This window comes from Pholcus phalangioides, unplaced genomic scaffold (assembly GCF_987345545.1).
Source record: "Pholcus phalangioides strain wild (caught in Gottingen) unplaced genomic scaffold, Ppha-v1.0 ptg000015l_1, whole genome shotgun sequence".
Lineage (NCBI taxonomy): Eukaryota > Metazoa > Arthropoda > Arachnida > Araneae > Pholcidae > Pholcus > Pholcus phalangioides.
The window spans coordinates 61,870,884-61,894,369 of record NW_028301608.1 but is presented as its reverse complement, the minus strand read 5'-3'; the positions used below and the strand labels follow the sequence as shown (position 1 = coordinate 61,894,369).

At 36.3% G+C, this 23,486-nt stretch overlaps 1 protein-coding gene across 2 annotated transcripts in view; it reads left to right on the top strand.

Moving 5' to 3' along the window:
• LOC149076415 (uncharacterized) overlaps window positions 1-23,486 on the top strand; it is a 106,438-nt gene that overhangs the window by 30,533 nt on the left and 52,419 nt on the right. For both annotated transcript variants that reach the window (XM_089243970.1, XM_089243971.1), the window contains exon 2: window positions 3,613-3,717. In XM_089243970.1, the coding sequence (XP_089100096.1) occupies window positions 3,613-3,717 (105 nt within the window). The remainder of the gene's footprint in view (window positions 1-3,612; window positions 3,718-23,486) is intronic.

Below are 23,486 nucleotides of genomic sequence, written 5' to 3'. Positions count from 1 at the left end.
CTCCGGAACAGTGGAATAATGTAGTAGCAAAGATCAATTAAATTATGATTATAAATAATTGAAAGTTGGAAAACGCTTTCGTAACTGATATGATAAAATTTTAATAAGCGATAATTATTATCCTATGTGAACGTGGATGATGAAGTTGCAATTCGTAGTCAGCTTACGGATCCTGAACTTCGAATTAATCAAGTTCAACTGTATTCTGATGAAGTTATGATTATTTTATACGTTGTTATATGGTATACATACTTTGCGAATCTGAAAAAATATACGATTTTCATATGCCTGAATAGCGACATTAGTGATCAGGGACAATACAAAAATATCATTAAGAATGATAGAAACATCAGGGATAACTAAAAAATTATCATTACGAGTAATAAAAAATTATTATGTGTATGGTAATTTGCTTAAGCATTACCCCAAATAATTTTTAGTCGTATTATCAGTATAAAATGTGGGATCATAGGGAATAAATTCTAGAGGATTATGCTGTTTATAGATCCATTACTATCAGTAAAAATAAGACACAAAATAGCCATGGTTCGCGTAATGATTCATATATTCAAATACTTATAAAAACTATGATGGAAAAATCGAGATACAAGTAGCAAGAGAAATTTAGTGCAGTGAGTGCATCGTTGTGCGACTTATTGTTCCGATTACGATCAACCAATTACGTCAGTACACCATCGATCAATGTTTTTCAATGGTTATTTAACCACATTAACATCACCATTAAAGTATACAACGACAACAATGTATGTTATCATCCAAGCCTGAAAAAAGCCGAAAACCTTTCCGCTTCATGCCGTGAGACTTTCGGCAATGTTATAGCGGTACGAAAATAGTGCTCGGAAACATTAACATCAAAACCGATTCCACGCTTCGTATTTCGACGTTCATCAGAAATTCAGGTTCGAACTTCTTTTTCCACCGCACTGCTGCCCTCTATCCAATTATCGGATCCTTTTGAACCGGGTCAAAAATAAAAAATGAAAAACGGAAAATAAATTCGCTTAAGTGATTCACCGAGAATCACAAACCATGTCATTTTCTTCAGGGGGCCCCGGCCATTTGAGTTACTGCTCGTGACGACGCTGCTTAGATCTTGAAACGAGATTATGAAACGATACCGCGGGTTTTCGAATAGGTTGGGGGCTGGAATAGACATAGTTTATAATACCTGAGGTAAGTACAGCGGGGAGAGAAAGCGAAGAGTACCACAGAAACCAGAGTGGTCTACGTGAAGAAAACGCGAGATCACGCAGTCTCTCACGCGCAAACTCACATACATCATAGAGATTAATGACTCTGCAATCACACGCCCTAGATTAAAGGGGATGATTACACGGCTCTCTTTTTTTTCTCTTCTATCTTTTCTCTATTGGCGACCAAACACTCTAGATTATAGCTGCCGCTAATTTCGTACCGATCACGTAGCTTTTATATACGTAAATACTTTGCCCTACTCCCCTCCAGAGTCCACCTTAAGCTATGCTTCGTTGGAAGGAGGTGGGATGATGCCCGAAATTATGAAACATCAGACGAATCATTAATGCATTCGTTGGGTAGCCACAAGGACACTGCGACCGCAAACTTGCCCAACGAGCACTGCTTTGGTGGGCCTGGAACGTACGGTGCAGCCTAAAACAAAAAAAAAGAATATGTAGAAGGGAGAAGAAAACCATGGAGAAAGGTATCGATGGAAAGACCCTCGGGCGAGCCCTAATTGCTCTCGACGCTTCTGTTTAGCGATTAAGTAGTTATGCCGTAAAGGTTTTTTTTTTTGCTCTGTCATAAATTCTAGACTTCCGCAGGCCATGTTTAGTATCCATCTTGATGCTTACTAATAAGTGAGGTCTTCTAAGTATGCTGTTTTTTTATACATCCCGACACATGGATTTTGTTGTGAATAGATTTAAGCATTTGATTACATCACTTTCAACAGGTGCATTTTGTCACTGGAATGACCGATTTTATTTTTCTTCCTAAATACAGTGAAACCTGTACGAAACAAAAATAGAATGAAATAATATTTCGTTTTATACAGATCACCGTTTTTCATAAACATGCACACCAAAGCACTGTACATCAAACGGACTATTTATCAATTTCGTTCAAGACAGGTTCCCATCTTGAACCGGATTTTCTAGGAGGAGATTTTTAACTCCGCGTGCAACGTGAATCACTCAGTGCGACACGTCGTCCACTCGCCAATAAGAAAAGCAGTACGACTGTTTTCCTACAGAGCGCAATACGCCTCATGACAGCGCTTTGCGTCAGGCGTGATTGGGCGACTGCTTCTCGTGGAGTCAAATGCGTCGTACGCCGCGCTTTCGCCGATCTTCTCTTCATTTTTGTTGTGTTTTCTTTCCCTTCCCTTCACACTGGAGCATGCGGACGACAGAATAGATGATATTAGGGCCATATACTATATAGCAACCCATGAGCTGATGCGCCACGCTAGACTAAAACGAATGCGTAGCGTGATTGAGTGGAATGCCGACGTGGAATGGTCCTATTCGGTTCTCGCTTCGCAGATGAACCTTCCCCTAGGAAAACACGGCTTTAGGTTTCGCTATGTATCTAGATATCGTAAGTATCTAGATTTTATAGTGAAATTTCCCAACTCTAACCTTAATTTAACAAACAATGATGAAAACACAATCTAAATCAGTTCCCCGTACTTTTTGTTCCATCGCTCCCTTTTTCAAAAATTTTCTCTCATCACCCCCCCCCCCCCAATTCAAGCATACCCATAGAATCCTTTGTCTTTTGGTGGTGGATTTCTCTAGCTGTGAATTGCATGGCAGTGAATTGCTGGCGGTGAATTTTCCTTAAACCAATTGTAGCTAGAATGGTGTTTGCGGAATTATCAATTAAAATCTTTGGTGACAATTCGATTTTGAACTTTGCCAATCTTTCAGCGCTTATAGATCGCCAATAAATCCAGACATTTCGATGATGAAAATGATGTCATCTCTTACAGGATTTTTCCGTTCTTTCCAAATATGTGCTTAGTTTGTATGTAGGTCTCTCAAAAACTTTACAAATCCGTGTTATTTCAGACTTCACGCATTTTCTTTCCATAATCGATTATCCACCATAACTCGGAAACGGTTCGAGATAAGGCAGAGTTGGTAGCTGTTTCATAATCCACTTGGGCTCATCTACTATCACCCCCGTTTGTTTGGCAGAATAGGTGAGATTCACCCTGTATACACACACGCACATACAAAATTCATGCATGCTAAAAATCCACATTATTGTACATTAAAAACAAAAAAGTTGGGAATGTCTAAAATACATTTGTGCGATATTCAAGTAATTAAGGTAACGGCATTTTCCCTAAACAATGTACTTTACTGGCCAATACTTAGAGATTTCATGATAAGCACACGACAATAACATTTTACCGCGAATGAACGATTGAATTTTTCAATATATAAAAAAAAACATTTGCCCATATATAAAAAATCGTGTTCTTTATCGAAATTACTCATGATAAAATTTTCTTTAAACACGTTTGAATTTTAATTATAGTTTTTATAAATGGAAGTGAAAGAAGTAACTGAGATTTATTTTAATATTATCTATTTTTTGTAGGCAAGAGCTTCTCCCTGACGATAACTCTGAGCACAAGTCCACCTCAGGTAGCCACATACGTGAAAGCAATCAAAGTTACTGTTGACGGTCCAAGGGAACCTAGAAGTAAGAATATTTTTATTTGGCGTGTGTATAAAATCAATGTGTTTAAAATTCAATGGTTGTATAAAACCGTACTTTTTATACGACACATATAGTTTCGGTTGATGGAAATTCCTATTCTATTTATGCTGAGGAATACATTTACTTTTTTTTTTCTTTGCATTGTTATAAATTCTCTGCTGCTTTAACATTAAAAAAATCTCTTTAAAGAAGCATTATTGGAAGAAAAACTGAAATCATTGTTAGAGAAGTTTTTGTTAAGGAATAAGCTGCCATAAAATCTTTGATGGAAATTTATTTCAAGATATTTTTTCCTTCGAAAAGAGGACTGATGGAGGAAACCTATTGAATAGACTTAGAAATAATTTGTTACGAAGAATATTGTTTAAAATAATTTGTTACGAAGAATATTGTTAGAGATCATTGTTAGGAGAAAGTTCATTGGCAAAATCATTTTTAAAAAGAAAAAAATTGTTGAAAGACGAATTGTTTATATTTTTGTTAGCATTGTTAACTTTTGCTAAGATTGTTAGCTTTGTTTGTAAGCATTGTTAGAAAAACATTGTTAAAATAAGCATTGTTAAAACATTGTTAAAATAAGCATTGTTAAAATAAGCATTGTTAAAATAAGCATTGTTAAAATAAGCATTGTTAAAATAAGCATTGTTAAAACATTGTTAAAATAAGCATTGTTAAAACATTGTTAAAATAAGCATTGTTAAAATAAGCATTGTTAAAATAAGCATTGTTAAAATAAGCATTGTTAAAACATTGTTAAAATAAGCATTGTTAAAACATTGTTAAAATAAGCATTGTTAAAACATTGTTAAAATAAGCAGTGTTAAAAACATTGTTAAAACATCGTTAAAATAAGCATTGTTAGAAATTTTTTCTTAAAATAAGCATTGTGTTAGAAAAGCTTTTTTGAATGAAGCATTGAAGTTAAAACATTCACCAAAAAAATGTAGATTATAATTTCCATAAAAACTACTTCTCGTTGAAGAAGGAATTCCGTACATAATGGTCATTTTTCTTTATTTCAAGATAATTCGGCTGGTCAAGAGAAGTATCTAAATATTTCTCAATACAATTTTTTTTAATTTGGGTCGAAACTTGCGTAGACTCACTTGACACAAAATATATAATCACATAAATTATTACGCATTAAATTTAAAACAGAAGTTATGTGCATTCTTGATAGTGAATCAAATGTCAAAATACATTTGTAAAAAAATTAGAAACAACAAGTGCTCTGAAAAAACGTTGAAAAAAAAAACAAGCTTAAACACATGAAACTAATTTATCAAAATTACATTTTGACACGCGATAATAAATCAAATGAATCACAATAAATAAATAAATAAAGCAAGGTCGTTATAACTCGAATATTTTCGAGACTTCACTTCAGTAGATGTCAACGCACTTTAAAATATTCCTACAGCCACCACTCGAATACGATAACCCTCTCTTTTTTTTCGCCATCATGGACATTTTTAGATCGAGTAGAATACCAAAATAAAAATAAAAAATGCACGTCAATTGGAGCCACCTTAACGTAACGATACTCATTAACCAGAGTCATTGTCTTTTAAACTATGACAAACCTTTGGGGCAGAAATGATGAGAGGAAAGGCTAGAATAAAAGAGAACAGGTTTCAGATTTCTTACCCCAACCTCTCTCTACGCAATTTCGGTGACAAACTTCGGCAAGCCACTCGGAACCAAACTTAGAAATTTCGAAGGGAGAAAAAGAAATTTGGTAAAAAAACTCGCACTTTATTCGATGTAAAAAAAAAAAAAAAATAGAAATAAACCCACGTAATATAGTGTAACCTCGTTTATACGACGTTCAAGAACCCGGGTCAGAACGTCGTATAAATGCGTGTGTCGCATAACTGAGGCTCCTTTGACAAAAATAGCCCCCACCCCCCTCCCCTTTTCAACATACATAGAAAATTTCCATATTTGAAAATATTCAAATAAATTCAATGTGTTTGGTTGCATCTTGCGTTTTGACTGTGTGCAGCGTATATGCTAAGCCCATGGAAGCGGGGCAAATGTCGCCCTGGGAGTCATCTAATCCGCGATCCCATAGTCTTCGATCTCAAACCTTATCTTCTAAAAATAAACTACGCGACATTTCTAGATGACGTAAGTGACCCACAGTGCAGTTCCACATCACAGTGTCCCGTGGCACATTTTTAGATCACTCAGGTGACTCGTGGCATATTTACAGATTACTTGAGTGACCTGCGGCAATTCCAGAGCACTTGAGTGACCTGCGGCAATTCCAGAGCACTTGCGTGACCTCCGGCAGTTTCAGAGCATTTAAGTGAGCTGCAGTTCCAGAAAACTTGAGTGACCAGCGTCACAGTTCCAAATCACTGAAGTGGTCCTCGGAATATCAACAGATCACCCCGCGGCACAATTTCGAAGCATTTGAGCAGCTCGCGGCTTATTTACAAATCAGAGCGGCCCAGTTCCAGATCACTCGAGTGACTCGCGGCACGTTTGTAAATCACTGAAGTGATTCGCGGACCTGTTCCAGAACACTTAATTAAGTGGCATGCGACACGTTTCAAGTCAGGGAAGTGTCCCGCACTCTCGTAAAGGTTGAACACCCGCGGTCTCCAGAAATTGTACGCAATTAATGGATATAAAAATGACATTTTTTCAAAAGATTCGGAGTTCGAGTCGAAGTGAAAGCGTTGAATAAATGAATTATTTTAACAATAAAATGTATAGGAACCAACTGCAACCGAAGCTAAACATCGTATAAACGTAAAAGTGGTATAACCGAGAGACGTATAAACGAGGTTCCACTATATAAGGGTTTTTTTCCCCCCTTAAAAAAAAAAAAAAACTGAAATAAGTAGGAAAAACAAAAGAAGCACCTGCCATCAAAAGACATTAAGCCAGTGAATATAAAGAAGAGGTGAATCCGCGAATGTCTCGAAACAAGATACCAAGATCGAGATCAAGTCAAAAGAAAGAGATCAACCTTCTTATATTCTTTGTGCTCGTCATCTCTCTCTCTCTTAAAAAGAAGAATAAGATGAAGGGAAGGCACCTTTGATTGCCGGGTGCTACCGTAGGGTGAACATTTGGTTTTTGATGACGTCATCAAATGAGGCCACGTCTCGGTCTGTGGATCACCATCAAGTTATTTCTTTTTTAAAGAAAGAAAAAAATATATACGATTTCTCAAATGGATATTTAAATGGATGCGTGAAGGTATAGAGTGTCGTTTTCCCTATGAGTTAGAGGTCTATACGTGGTGACTGGAGTGAAAGAAAAAAGAATGAATGAATGAATGAATGAAAGAGAGATACAGACTTAGGTGCTCGAATTCTCGACGTCTAAGGATGAGACGGAAAATCATCAGTTTCTTGACTGATTTCTAAATAATCACGGTTTCCAAAGACGTTGACGTCTCTTTTTTTTACTTACTTTTATTTATTTTTTTTTACAGCTTTGAGTTCTTTGATCTTTTGTTGTTTTTTTTTTTTTGTCTCTAAATAATCTCGAAATGTCAATCAGTTTTGCATCGTAAATCAATGGTATGTGATCATGATGATCATCAACATCATCAGGATCTTCAAGCATGAAAATAACAAGCCGCTTGCGAAGGGATATCCATTGAATATATCCCAGACACTCTGTTGTTTTTTGTTTTGTTTTTTTCATTCAAAAATTTCTTATATTTCTCGACTTATAATCATGAATGATTACTATTCGATTCGATTTCTTATGGTGTTATGGCTTTTGAGGATTTATTTCTTTTTAATTGGTTAGAAGTGTAATAAATATAGGGGAATTATGATGAGATTCAGTTCTATATACACTTCCCCCCCCCTTTTTTTTAAATTTACGTTTGTTTTTGTTTCCTCACCGATATTTTTACCGGAAATAAATTAATAATCTATCGAATTTCATTTAGGAAAGCAAACCTTTTTTTTTCTTAAATTTTAGCTTGAACTGATATACCGACATCGGTATAACGCCGATCGTTTTCACGCCCGCAACTATGTTTTTTAAATGCTTCTCTGCGAACATAATTAGCAAATCGAAATACTCTGTGATAAGTCAGCCCGCAAAGAAGTCGCTTTCATTTATTCTCCAGAACTGACGTTATACCGAAGGTTCAACTGTATTACCCAATTATTTTTAACGTTTCATCACGCTCACAACGTCAGTTTTTAGAGGTTCCTTCTAACATAACTAGCTAATCGGACTTACTCGTTTTCAAGTCAGCCTGCTTATGTCATTTTTATACGGTTCAAACGCGCGACGTTGTGTCGAGGTCAGACTATATTATCACAAGTATACATCGCACTTCGAGGGGGGTATATCGTCCATCTCGTACAGCCCACGGGTTGGGGCGGCGTTAAATGGACCAAGAAAGCAATACAAGGCTCAGTATTTGCTCCTATGGGTTGGCTGCCTAGGGGAAAAAGGGGAGACGAGAGAATACTTATTTTCTGGGGGACGTGGTTGTTGGCTTAAGTTCGGACGACCAACCTATATATCTGAGGTCAAAAACTGAGGGATCCATTTCGGATACGGCATATATAAGAGCTAAAATAAAATTCTTGCTTGCGGCTTGAAGAAAATTCAACACCTGACGAGATTGTTTTAAAAATCTCAAATATGTAAATTTTATTTGTATATGATGCTTAGTATTTTTTACGTAAAGGCTAGCATCAATAGGGCCTTCTTTTAGACAAAGATTTCCCCAGTCATCGTTAACAGAGTGCAGCCCGTGTACGCCGAGAATATTATCGGAGACTGCCCTCGTTTGAATAATTAAAAAAATTGGGGTTTTTTTTCTGCATGAATGCGTCAATAGAGAGACAGGAATAAGCGTGTTCATGTCTTGCTCCTTCAACGAGTCACTCCGCTTACGAGGTCATATTTTTGGTCTCCGAAGAGTGACTTATTAACTCATCGACCTGATGAATATCTGGTCGACTAAGTCGTCTTTGATTCATTGATCCTGAACTAGAGCACTGTTTCTCAACCTGGGGGCATAGTTCCCGTGCAGTTCTCGGATATTCTTTGTGGGGGGGGGGGCGGGGCTGGGCACGGGTGAAATTAAAATGGAAATTGCGATTCATAATAGGTTTTGAGGTGGAAATAGAAAGCATTCAAGTTAAACATGGTGAGATAAATTTTTGACTACTTTCAGAAAGTAAAGCAGAACTGCCCTTATAACCACGGCCATCTAAACGCATGGTGTGTGTGTGTGGGGGGGGGGGCATCCAGAGGTTGCCAGGAGAGGTGACATGAGGAAATCTGCCATCTCGTTTTCCAGCAGCAGTAAGTATTCAAATATGTATGCTGCAACTTTCAGCGAAGCACGTAGACTCCAGAACATCACTATGTCCAGGAACTCTTGATGTTAAGACAGCGTTGTGTAGAACCCTCACGAGAGAAAGGCTGACAAAAATCTTGCCCAGGGGGTCCGACTTTATTTATAAAAATTTTCTTGCCAAATTTACCCATAAAACCTATTAAATTAGTAGAAAGGATAGAATGAGGAGGGATTCTGGATGATTGGGGAGGGGGGAAGGAGGCTAGAAGAAATTGTAGTGGGTGTATAGACAGATCCGCACCGTACATTTCTACATATGGGAAATTCGGTGGCACTTCCGCAAGACACGGACCTTTCTTTTTTTCTGTCTTTCTTTTTGTCCATTCCTTCTCTACCATAAATGGCCTGAAGTTATGGGGGGGGGGGGGATTGCATGCGCATGAAATTGTGTCACTAAAATTAATTTTTCATCAAAACAACACGCTACAAGGAACAGTACTGTACACAAAAATGTTGGTAATTTTCCTCAATGCAGAAGCAGAGATTCTAATTTTTTTTTTTAAATAGTACTTTGATTAAGTACGAATTAACACTTTATAGTCATTAGTGAGGCTCATGGGCAAAAAATGGCAAGATTGGCCAAATTTCTCTCTGCAACTACCGCTTTCTGTATATCTAAATAAACTGATTTTTAATTAAGATCATACGCAAAAATTGGAAAAAAAGAAGAAAATTTGTTGATTCCCGACCACCCCCCTGTTCGAGTCTTAACAAAAGAGAGATTTCAATGATCCATCGGTCGTTAAAATTACACCCATTTATCCCAAAAATTAACGATTTTTGTCCAACTTCAATAAATTTTCACATCAGGTCATGTATAAATGATAATTATTTTTTCCTGCATTGAGAGACGTCACTAAATATGGTCCATCAATAATCGAAACGAAAACCATACCGTGGAGAGAGAGAGAAAGTTATCTACCAATAACTTCCAACCGCTAGAAACGAATGTCGGAGTAACCCTTTTACCAAAGAATTTGTTTTACCATGGGTATATATATTTAAAAAAAAAAATTGGTTGAACCGGCAAATCGCTGAGGTGGAAGCAACTTCAAAACCGAGCACCAGTTCTGGCGTTCATAATTCGAATTACTAATTCCCCCCGTTCTTCTCTAATCTGGTGTCAATTAACAGATTAGCACTAATAACAACAATAATCAATAATCCCTCACTCTAACTGGAGTCACGTTATATGTGTGTGTTTCCCTTGTTGTTGGGAGAGGGTAGAATCGAGAGAAATTGTGTATTGAGGTTCCGACTTACACACACACACTCACTCGCACTTGTGAAGCGATCCAAAGTGGATGATGGATCAGAGGCTGGCGGTGGCTGATGGTGGTTCGGTAGAAGGCCACTTGGTGATTGCTTCTCGCTTAGAGAAACACAGAGTTCGTTAGCGTTTCTAACGGAAAAACTTGGTGATTAGCTCGCGAATGAAGAGAAAGACGGTAAAGAAAAGTACTCTGGGTTCGAATCACCCGATTCTCGACAATTATTCTGGTCTGTTGAAGTGGAAACTCTCTCTTTCTCTGCTCTCTCTGTGTGTGTGTGTCTGTGCCTCAAAACTCTTTCTCATCTATCCAAGTTCTTTGGATTTTTCGCCATTTTTAGGGTTGCTTGGCGATGGGATGATGATGGTGGTGATGATGGCATTACGTATCCTTTATTATATACCCACTTTTATTTTATCTTGATAAAAATACCAACCATTCAAACTATTTTAAATACATGCAGTGATATGAATACCTTCCGATCAATTCTAGCCCTACTGACAATAATACCGATACTGACTTGATTATAGTAAATGTAAGCTTAAATTTTTAACTACACACAGTAGAGGATACACGGGAGTTATATTATTACTAATGATATTTTTTTTTAAAACGGTAAATGTTAAAAATATTGAAAAAAATAAAATACTTGTAAATTAAGTTGAGGGAAAGAAAATTATATTATTTATTATTCCGATCTGAGAGACCTAGAAATTTAATTGAAATGTCACTAGTGGAGAAGGAAATACTTAATATTACAATATTTTTACCCTCTCTTAAATGCTCAATTTTTTTCGAGCTGATCATGTTTTTCATATTTAATGACACGTATATAGAACGCCTGAAAAATTGTACTGCTTATATAGGCCCTTAAAGTTGCCGTATAGAGCCTCACAAAAATCGGCCATAAAATTGATCTATTGAAGTAATATTACATGCCAAATATATTAAATTTCAACGCGATGATTATCCGAAGCATTGGATGACTTTGGTAATGTATTAGATTGAATTTTGTGTCCACTCAATGATAATTTTCACAGCGTTTGCAAGTTGTCAATTACCCGGCTGTATTTAGACGTGCGCAATTGCACAGGTAGCGAAATTTTTGGCGTAAAATATGGGGTGAAATCATTCCAACTTCGGAACTTTCCCTTGCCCTACTTTTTGGCGAAGTATCCTACTTTTGTCTTACTTTCTAGCTGTTGTTCTACTTTTGCCCTACAAAATTCGCGTAAATTTTCTTAAATGAAAAGGGAATTATTAAAATATGGCCAAATATGTTGTACATTGCAATTAATTATTCTGCCAAAGCAGAAGTTGTATATTTTTTTGAGGTTATTTGGGGGGGGGGGGGTGTATGTGAGCCATGTGGTATACTAATTTATCTTTTGCTTATTTTGAGAATTCAAAAGCTCATTTTCTATCAATGTTTTGAGTAGTCAACTTCTGGATAGAAAAAATAATTTGGTATTCAATATTTCATGGTCTAGGACTATTTCGTGTATAGGTGAAAACAACAGTTTGTATAACAAAATAGTTGAATACATAGGCCTATTCTAGGTTTTGACTCTGATACGGCCCAATAACATTTAGTTGTATTCTGTATTTTTAGGGCATGCAGAGGCATAAACAATGCACCAGAAATGAAAGTGTTTCATTTGTCAAAAACGATCTTGCTAGCATTGAGCAATAAAATGTAAACAAATCCCTTTAAAAAGGATATGTAAAATGTAATATATTGTGAGGGAGAGAGAGAGGAGAGACAGAAAATCTCTATCGTTGCTAATACACTGTTTTGGCCTAAAATTGTTTTTCTTACCAATTTCTGTCATTTTGCTTTGGCTTGAGTCAATCTTATAGCATACTGAAATTGTAACTATTAAAAAAAGTTTTTTTCCTATAAGGCTATGATTATGTTGACTTTGGCTTAGTTTTTCCAATTTTTCGCGTATAAGCCCTGTAACTTGAAAATCATTTCAAAATAATACTACCATGTTCGAGTAAGATACAGTAATTTTTTGAGAGTATACATATATTATTATATGGTTTAAACTGATATCTATTCGAGTGATTCATACAGTATATGTTATTGTAAACCATGATAAATCACTGATGATGCATATAATCGACAATTTCGCGTCCCTGTAAGTTTGATATAAATGAAAGAATTTATCATTTTTAACAAATTAGTTCTAAATGTGATAAATATCACTGAATGTTTTTCTTTTGAAGCGTTTTCACATAATTTCCGAAATGTTTTCAAATATAACAATAAATTTATCTCAGTTATCTTTTACAATGAAAAAAAAAACACAAACACACGCGCAAAAAAAAAAATTAATAAATTGTAAATATCGGTATGAAATAATATTTTCATTTTGATGCAAACGTCATTGATGATTTTCATTAGTTTTTCCTTCAGTTTTCTAATGTGAGACATAGGAATGGACTCAGAAAATTACTCATCCTGTATTCGATATTTTTTAGCAATGAAAATCTACAAAAATTATGAAAAATATACAAATTTTTTCATCTAGAGAATTAAATTAAATGTGTCGGCTCAAAATTTTTGGAAAATATTTCCTCTTTCTTTCTCTTTTCCTCATTACGTAATCGCGCCAAAAACAGCAAACGGATCGCCAAATACTGCGAGAAAATTTCACGTAAAGTACGTTCCCACGACGACGCCAAATTAAAATAAAAAATTGGAATGGGGAGAGAGCGTTTTCTGGCTAACAAACTCACTTAAGTCTGGCCTTAGATTGCGAGTCGCGCCGTTTTTAATTTTACCGTTATTCTCCCTAACAAAACGGAAAATTTCAATTCCAAACAAAGAAAGTAAAACTGAAATAATAATATGTATAATAACTTTGAATTATAGAAAAATACTGAGATCGGAAGAATGCGAATCTGGCAGCACCAGGACCAATTATTCTGGTTCAAGTCATCCTCCCAGCTTAAAACAACATTCCTTTTTTTACTTTTCATTCCCGGGGAATCATTTAAATAATATGTATAAATTTTCATGTGCAATTTACATAAAACAATTTCACAATGAAATATGTTGTTTTTTTTAATGCTCCACTTTCTTTATCTTCAAGTTTCGTTTCTTCGAGAGTTTTTGTGATATTTATTTTCATTCGAATATACTGTTGCGCAGATACGAATAATAATGGAAATAAAATTTAATCGGTGCCATTATCGATATTATTAGGTGTTTTTTTTGTCTTAAAATACTCTTACCTCTGGTAGAGAAAAAGTACATACAAACCATTTCAGAGAATGCCCTTGTTGAATAAATTCTACTGATTACGAACAATTCAAGATTAATCTCAAAAGAAAATGTTCTTATTTGCTTTGTTCTTGTATAATGATCAGAAACGTCACATGTCGTATAAATAATAATATATTACCTTCACAAGAGAACGAAATGCAGTTAAATCTCGATAAGTCGAACGTGCATCGGCCGCCAAAAACTTCGAACTATCATTAGTTCGCCTTATCGGAAATTTCGATTTCACAGTGAGAAAACAGCGCTATTTACGAATATCGTACATACGTTGCTATAGATGTCAATTTACTGAAATTCGAAAAGATAAGTTATCCTAATTTCACCATATTTAATTATTGAATGAGAATATTTAGAAATAAACTAGACGTACATACTGTATTATGGAAACAGACGCCTACGTGATACCCATATAAATGATGTGTAAACAAGGTTATTTTGTGTAGAAAATGCTGTGATTTTTGACTGTCTCTCTCTTTTTTTTTGGTCTTTTGTGAGAAAGTCGTTGACTTTCTGCGAGAAAACAAATGAATCCGCTAAACTAATCTTCTAAATGATATTGTTAAATGCTTTAAATTCCGTTTCTAAATGATAAATTCTATTATTAAAGGCTATTTTTTAAATTTCTGTCATTCCCGAAAACTTCGACTTAAAGGAAGAAAGCTTCGAGTTCAGGGACAATATTTACACTAAAATACGGAAAAAGTTCTGGGGCTGAGTGAAAATTTCGTCTTAAACATATATTCAAGTTATCAGAGTTTGACTTATCTTGAATTGACTGTAGTTAAGACGATAATGTTTGCAATCTTCAATAAGTGTAAAAAATCTAAATGTACTTGGACAAATAATGAGAAATGATTTGTCGATAGGCTTGAATATTATTGACTTCTTATATCTAAAATATCAACAATGTAGAACTTTAATTACAATGTAATATTAAAAAAAAAATTAGCAAACAAGATTTCTCTTCAGTTATATGTATATTATATTCTATGTTGGAAACGAGAGATATAATTTTCATCATGAGGTATTTTGAAAAAAACAATTATTGTCAGTAATTTATTTAAATCAATTGAGGTGATTTATTTTTCTCTTTGGAGGATGCATATATACGATATCATAAATTTCACTGAAAGATGAAAACATTCTGAATATATGTTACATTAAATGTGACAAATCTGGTGGTTATCCGTAATCCCCGACCATTTTGGTAAGTTTGATCAAATATTGGGAATGTATTACATTTCCCGGTGATTATGTATAATATAATAAAATTCCCAGTCATATTGATAAATATGAAAAATCATCAATGAATTACTCAAATCAAATTTACGCTGAACTAATGTAGGATTGAGGAATTCGATCGGAAATGTTAATTATGTTTAAACATGCTGATAAATATGAATAAAGCCAACATTAGCAAGACAGATAAAATAAATTATTTGTCTATCTTCATTTTATTCATTTTTCTGTCTTAAATTTGTCTTTAAAACTTATCGAATATAACATTTTTAGGAATAAATTACACCTTAAAACAGTGGTGTCCAATCCGCAGCCCAAAACATGAATATAGTCCAAAAAGCTATTTCAAAGTGACATACAGTAAATGAACATTTTTAAATATTTTATAAAATTTGCAAGTCTTTTTTACCACCAAGTGCTTTATTTAAATGAATTGCATTCCGGAGACATCCCGCTTCACATCTCGGAGAGATATTGAAGCGGTCCCGAAGGATGGGTATATTCGGAACATTTCATTACAAATAACGAAACGTAACCGCCTCAGACGAGGCAACAAAAAACAAATTGATGCAACCATCTTGGATCATCAGCAGTCGTCATCAAATCATATAACATATGAATGAAATATAAACTGTTTTCGCCAGTGAGCAATCAATGCCACCAAGTCTTAGAGAAAATCTATGTTTCCCCAAAGTTCTTTTTTTATTTTTAGAACTTCTTTTACAAATAAATACATATGCAGTCAAACCTCGTTAATGCGTCACTCTCGAGAGAGCAAAGATATGACTTACTAAACGGAGTGACTCCTTAAACAGAGTAAGCCATAGCTGTGCCAATTCCTGCCCGAGGACAATTAGGACTTCCAAAAAGTGACTCGGTAAGCGGTGACGTGTTAACCGGGTGACGCACTAACGAGGTTTCACTGTATTTGGACTTGGTAAATTTTGCTTCAAAGTTCTTTCTCATTTTTTATTTTTTGCATTTCGCCAGAGACGTTTTGTGTTCTCCCTGTTTTGATAGCAACTCTAACATCATACTTCCTTTACCATACAAATAATACAAAATACTTACATCATACAATGATGACTAGGCTTACGAATTTTTCGGTTAGCGAGGATTTTCTTTCACGATATTTCCGCTGTGGCTAACGAACATCGTTGATATGGATGCACGCACTAACATAAGACAGCCGCGTCGTGAGCTGAATTTTAGTGCCAAACATCATAAGAATTGCTGCCACTCGAGCGCGATTAACTCATGTTCCCCTCGGAATCGTTTTCCAGATGTATGTACCTCCACTTTCATGTAAAATGACAGTCAGCTAACATAAAAAGATTTTCTTTTTTAAAAAAAAGAAGAAGCGGAGTTTTCAGAGTGCGGGCTCTTTCAGTGCAAGGCACTCAGGATCGAACTGAACAGTCAGGACATTCTAGGAAGTTATCTTTTCCATCTGCATGTATCAGACACAGAAATGAGGTGATGAAAACACAAATGGAGGGACACAACTACGAACTCGACTGGGTTGTGTACATTAGGGTAAAGTAACGAGATCTTGATCTTCCTGTAGACTCCCATTTGTCCAATTTTCATTTTAGCTTTCGTTCAGTTTTTGACTCATTTTATCGCGCTCCTTATATCTTGAAATTTTTGGCAGTACCTGAAACAAATTAAACGATTTCCCCATATAAATCGTGTTTCGGCTAACGAATACGAGTCCGAAACAACTTATTTTCGTTAGCCGAGGTATCACTGTATTTAAAAATTAAGTATACTTTTTTTTAAAAATTTATTATCATGATTAATGATTTTAATCACTTGATAATATCCACTCTAAGATCTTCTTACAACGAATAGAACGTGCATTTCAGTATGTGATTGCAGTTAATTCGCATGATATACGTATCTCGGAATGTTGGCGGACGGAGGGGGGGGGGAATACTCGCTTTACCCGCTTTAAACGTAAATAGATTCTTTCCTACACTACACAATATATGTCCGCATCTACTACTGTTTCCCACGCATTATCTCCATCTATATAATTCTCTATCTCTCTCTCTCTTCTCTACGATGATCTATACTGCAAGTCAACACTATAATTTTCAACCCTCAGTTTTTGTTGAATTTCTTAAAAGAGGCGGAGAGATCCGAAATGGATAGACATCGTCTAGGAATGAGCATGTCTTCCATCAACAACTGTCACGGCAAAAAAGAAATCTAATGATATTTTTATTCCTCTGTTGGGAAAAGGTTTCGGAATCATCACCGAGTAAGACGGTAGATGGATGATGCGGTAGCAAACCCTCAGTAGCAAGAAGTAACCTTAAAAACAACCCTCAAATGACCTCAACTAAAACCTCACAGCCATCATTTGCAGTGAACCACGCTTCCGGTCAGAAATGGAAACAATACAGCCGTAATGGATCTTTTAGAAGCTTCTGAAATGAGCATTAGAGAGCATTATGATGTCCCTGAAAAATTGGTAGGGCGTCTAAGTGTATCTCTTCTTATTCTCATTCTGGCGGGTTTGCTGGGTTGGGTGCGATGATGATGGGGTAAAATCATTTCGGAAAGAGCGCAATTATCCGGTGTAACAGGAGGGGGGGGGCATTCTGGTAGAGAGATCTTCACCCGCCCTCGGAGATGCGGGAGAGAGAAAATGCCAGAATTACAGGTAATTTCTAGAGAGTAATTTAGGTTTTGTTTAACACAGGCTGTGATGTATTTAGTTTGGGTGCTTTTTTTGTTGTTGTTGGTGGTGGTGGTGATAGCCCGAGGTTTCATATCCGTCATGTGTTGTCTCCTCTTTGGTGATTTAGGCTATGTCTTAGGCTGACCGTAAACGGGAGCAGAATTCTTCAAGCTCGTTCTTGCGAGATCCGTGAGATATTTTTCTTTCTATGGGAAAAATCGCGTGATGAATATTTCAAAAGAAATCAATAAAAATTTTGCCTCACCAATTTAATCACACGGGAAAAATTAATTTATCTAAAATCACAACTGCAATGTTGGTGAGTTTTCATAGTTTCAAAGCCAAGTGCTTTGAAACAAAAGGTGCGTTTGTAATAGAGTCGAAAAGTTTAAACATCAATCTATCTCTTCGTCATCTGGTTAGAGTTAAACACTAAGACTGGGGGCGTCTAGCCAAAATTTCTATCTATATATAGGGTAGGGTGACCAGATGTCTCGGCCAATTTTGTTGCTGTCATGAAAATTTATAATTTGGTCGTATTACTCTTTGTTTACAAGCCTCCTTCTTGTACATCATGTACACTTTTTTTAAAGGCGGATAATGGTCAGTGGCCACCCCACTTGAAAGTAAAAAAAGGGCTAACCCCCGCCCCTGCTCTTTTATTTTCCTGTAGAATTGCTCAAAAAACGGGTTTAATTGTGAACGAAAAACTTTCCCAGGTAAGGGAAAATATATGCACCAAAATGGGCATCGCAAATCCATAAAACTTCCTTTCAGTCATTAACAGGTGGTTATGCGAAAAAGACAAAAAGGATGGGTTTTTAAGTATTAAGAGGTTGCAGAGAGAGGAAAGGCAAAAAAATATTGGTGGGTATTACGCAATTATTCTCCTTGGAAAATAGGGGAGGGGCCCTTAAGTAGGGTCATAAACAAAGGGGCGCTGATGAGTAAGGAAAATATATTAGCTAATATGCATGTTTGACTTTGGAATAACCAGAGAGCTTCAGTCTTTTTCAGAAATGGACGGACCCCATACATAGAATAATAGGAATATAGCTATCGGCACGTTATAATACATTTAGAAATCACAACAGGTCTGGCATCGTAGCACCACATCGTTTTTCAAATCTCATCTCCTTCGTTCATCTCTCGTGTTCCCACTTCCCCAAAACAGTATAGGATTTCATAGTAGGCCCGGGTTGCTGGTACAGTTACACAAACTGGAAGTCCCCCTCTCCTCCACGTTTTCTCTCTCTGTCAATCTATTCTTTCTCTAGCCCCATATCACTTTTCCAAGCAATGCTGTACTATAGGTAAAGAAAAGTAATTAAATTTTAAACAAATAATTTTTCCCATTGATTTTTTTTAAATCTTTCATATTTCATTTTCAGTAGTAATGTGCAATTTCATCAAAGAAGGCATGGTGTAACATGAAACACAAACGTGCTAGCTCGTTTCGAAACGGCGACTCCGCAAACGTTCAAACGGCATTCCTGTTGAAATTTATCGGGTGAAAAAGAACACAATGTATATGCAAATTTAACCTGGAGAAGAAGAAGAAACCGTATGCAAATCTGCGTCGCTGTGAATAAAAGGCGCGGACGCCAGCCCTGTCAAGTTATTCCAGTGTACAACCGTTCTAACAGTTATAACGTACGGGATAATGGCGCACTTTAGTAATACTGAAAAAGTAGACGCGCATTTCATTTACGGAGCTGCAAACGGAAGTACCACAGAGGCAGCACGAATGTGGGATGAGCGTTTTCATCGGCAGCTGTGCGAAACGGGATCCTTTCTTGCTTCCCGGCCTGAGGCAGGCCGTACGAGGACTGCCAGAACAGCAGGTGGACAGACGAGATCTTTGTGATGGTGTCAGATCAGCCAACTACAAGTACACGAGCTGTGGGGCCGTAGCCTTCGTGTTGTGCGCAGTTGGTGTTGGCAGTTGCGCCCTGTAGCACGTTTGCATTTCATTATAGACCATGCATTCTTTGATGAAAATTGTTCGTTTTTGTGTGTGTACCACCAGTTCTTAAGGTTTTTCCCATCTTTTCTGAATCACCCTGTATTCTCTGATAATGCATGAATTTTTGAACGCCGATTCCTCTGCCCCCGCAAAAAACATACAAAATCGGGGCTAAGGAGCTCCGAAATCATTTCCGAACTGGGCTGCGTGACTGACAAGGGTTGTCCAGACTAGCTAGTGCGTACATGGATAACAAGTAATATTTTAGATTTGACACGTATTAATTGCGAAAGAATAAAATCAGTTTATTTTCAGACGTTTAAATTTTGGAAATTTTTCGCGACCCCCTCCTAGCTCTTATACACCCCCACAGTTTGGGGGACCACTGCTCTACGCCATGTACTACGTTATGAGGACAGTTCTTCAACATATGAGCTAATCACACCATATATCGCACATTTTAAAACTAGAAAACTTGCGGAAAACTTCCACAAATGTCCGGCGAAGAAGTATTGCCATAAATCTCTCTCTTCACTATTCCTTTCCGAGAACAAATTCATTTTAAACAAATTCTTACGCCTTACGTGCGGAAAAAAATCAATATACAAGGATTTTTAGTTTCTTAGTTTCAGGAAATATGCATATTGCCCTATCAATACATTCTCTCCCGAAAACACGTATGACGCATACATCAAACCTCATCACGCGAGTAAGTATAGGGAAAAATACAAGAGTCTTCGTAGAACTCTTATCAGTGTCGAAACCAGGCCATGTACAGTAAAAAGGAAAAGCTGCGTATACGAGAAGCGAAAAAAAAAACATATAAATATGTCTGCGTATATGCCTGAATTTTTCTTTTTTAAGAGCCAAGGTATGAAAACCCTTTTCTTTTTCCGAATAACTGCAAAATCGACTTCCCACAGAAAAGAATGGCAGAAGGTATTTTTTTTCATATACCAGAGGTTGGATATACGGGTCTGATGGACAGGCCATCGTTCAACCGCTTCTGCAACTGATCATTATTAGGACAGGCCCGATGCCCGGCCAATGTAAGCACGAGGCTTCTTTCTCTTCCCCCTCAGCATTCCAGTGGCCAGTTTGTCAATGTCAGGAGACGCGGAGTGTACCCCAAAAAATAAAGTAAAATATACAGTGTGTGTGTATATATATATGTTTGGCAACATAACTGATGGCTACAAGTTCGACTTCGATGTTCACCACTTTTTTCTCACGTTTCTATTCTTTTTGCCGCCTTACCCTGTATATATATGCGTATCCTAACATTTCCTGCCCTATCCCTTATTTTGTTTATATTATTGATTACTCTTCTTTGAAGTTAGGATACTCAGAATTTTGGTGGTAACTGCAGCACCTGTTGTGGGAGTGTTCGAGTGTGACTATGAAGTTTGCGTAGTTTTTTAGGTACAGTTCACGTCGCTTATTAGAATCACGGATAATGTTATCATTTGGGTATTGTTATCACTTTCGCAAAATGCATAACAGACCAATGTCCTAACATGGGGAAAAATTCGTTTGTAGTTATTAGATAGTTTTAGAACTTCGGTTTACGTTATCAACTTTTTTTATGAAAGTTTTTTCATTTCACATATTTTGTATCTGAGGTTGAACCAGACTCATTTTTCCCGTATAGGTTACCGTTATCAACCTGTAAGACTAGGAAAGTTTCCGTAAGAATTTCCGAACTCGGTTCGCAAGGTCCTAATCCAGCCGCTATGATCGATGCACGTGTAGCGCTTCTCTTGGGGAAAAAAAGCCGGATAAGACACAACGGAATATAATCCACACTTGGAAATTCAAATATTTTTTCCAATTTAAATACGATAATTTTCGATCAGATGTGGTTCATCAAGCTCGGCTCAAATCACCCGATGAATCACTTATCCTACAATAATTTTGAAATTTATCAGAAATTAATCGCCGTATGCATTAGTTAACCCAGCTGACGTTGAATTCTGAATAATACAACACATAATGGAAAAACTATCATGAAATCAACTTAAATTACTCTCTAAACAACTTAACACTATTCTCATGTTGATTCTTATGAGTTTTATGTTACCGAAAAATTTTTACAGGCCAACCAATTCACGCCAAATGAACGGACAAGTGAAAGCAAATATAGAATTGGACACTTACTCGCTTGTTATTTCCGACAAAGTAATATAATTTCCTTAGAATCAGATTCGAGACATTTGCTCTTATAATATTTTGATATGTAAATACATCACACGGTGTGCATGCGCCCCGATGAAAATGTAAAATTTTACATAAGTCGTGCCGAAAAATCTTCCATCATGAAAATCAATTTATTTTCATTATAAAGTAAATTCAATTTTTCTGTCATAACATAGTGTAAAACAATTTCATAAAACTATATACAACTATTAGAGAGCGACAGGAAATAAATTTCAAGGCAATAACACGAAAACTAAAATATTGAGCTCCAATATATATACATATTTTTTTTCTTCAAATTATTATTATTCCTTCTTCCCGTATAACTTAAATTTTTAGAGACAAAGATTTATACGCAGAAGCACACGCAGAATTGCTCGAAAATAAGATTTCCTAGAACGCGAATAGCTGATCTAAATACAATTTTCCTTTTGCCTGAGATGCACGAGAACATCCACTCCAGTATGTGAACATACAAGTGCGAAAATGTGCATTTTGAATAATTGAACGACGATTTGAACGAGAAATTCCCCCATCCGCAACTGCATCTTCCCTCTATTTTACCATAACTCTATTTATTTACTTGCCTTCTCGATGTCCAGGCAATTTACAAAAATATTTCTAATTCATAAGCCTTTTGTGGGGAGGGAAAAAGCCGGCAGTGAAAGCCAACAAAGAGACCGCAATGCCTTTTCCGCCTACTAGTATATTTGGGAAAATATTTTCGCTCCACACAACCAAAGTGAGAGTGCTTGCTCCAAAAGATTTATCTACCTTCGTGAGAGAGAGAGAGAGAGAGAGTGTGTGTGTGTGTGTATACGCGGCAGAGGTTTCTGTGTTTTGAAACCAAAATTGGATTTTCGTATCTGAGATTCCGCTGTCGGAAATGAAATACCCTCGAAATCCTATCTCTCTCTCACTCTCTTTCTATTTCTACTTATAAGAGTATATATGGATGTATATACTCTCACATTTTATATATATGTCGCTACCTACTTTTGCTGAAATTCCCTCATTCGATTGGTTTTCTCTCAACTCTTTCGCTCTTTCTGTGTTTGAAATGGGGATGTAGGAGGGAAAGTCTTTCCAGAGATAAAGGGATAAGTGGCTCAACCCGTCCTCTATAACTTCACTCAATTCCATGCATAACTCACTTTAGGGTTAGCTTTTTTATCTTTTTCTTCTTCTCCTTTTTTTTTTGCAAGGAGTTGAAGGTATCATACAAACCATGAATTGAAGATGTCGGTTTTTTTGAAGGAATAACGAGAATATAAGGGGGAAAAAACTGTTATATTTGTTTAAAAAACAAAATACAAATGCGAGACTTGAAAGGAGGAGCAAGAGACACGTAGTTGTCGGGTTGACTCTTCTGTGGTGAGAACGGGATCTTTCTCCATGGCAAAAGGGCAGTGCAGTGATAACTCGGGTAACGAATATATTTCGCTCCGAAATTACACACGTAAGACGAAATATTCGTTAGCCGAAACGCGATTCCCCCATGTATTTCTACAGAAAAAATCGTACAATTCAGTCCAGATACCACCCAAAATTCAAAGATAAGTATTATAAAACACTGTATAAAAACAATGGCCTATGACTAAAACTTACTAAAGACAAAATGATGTGACATTATCTGAAATTGTATACATAAGATTTTAAGATGAGAAATACTGAAGATTTTTTCATATTACATTATGTACACAACCCAGTGAAGTTCATAGGTGTCTCCATTCATTTGTGATCAG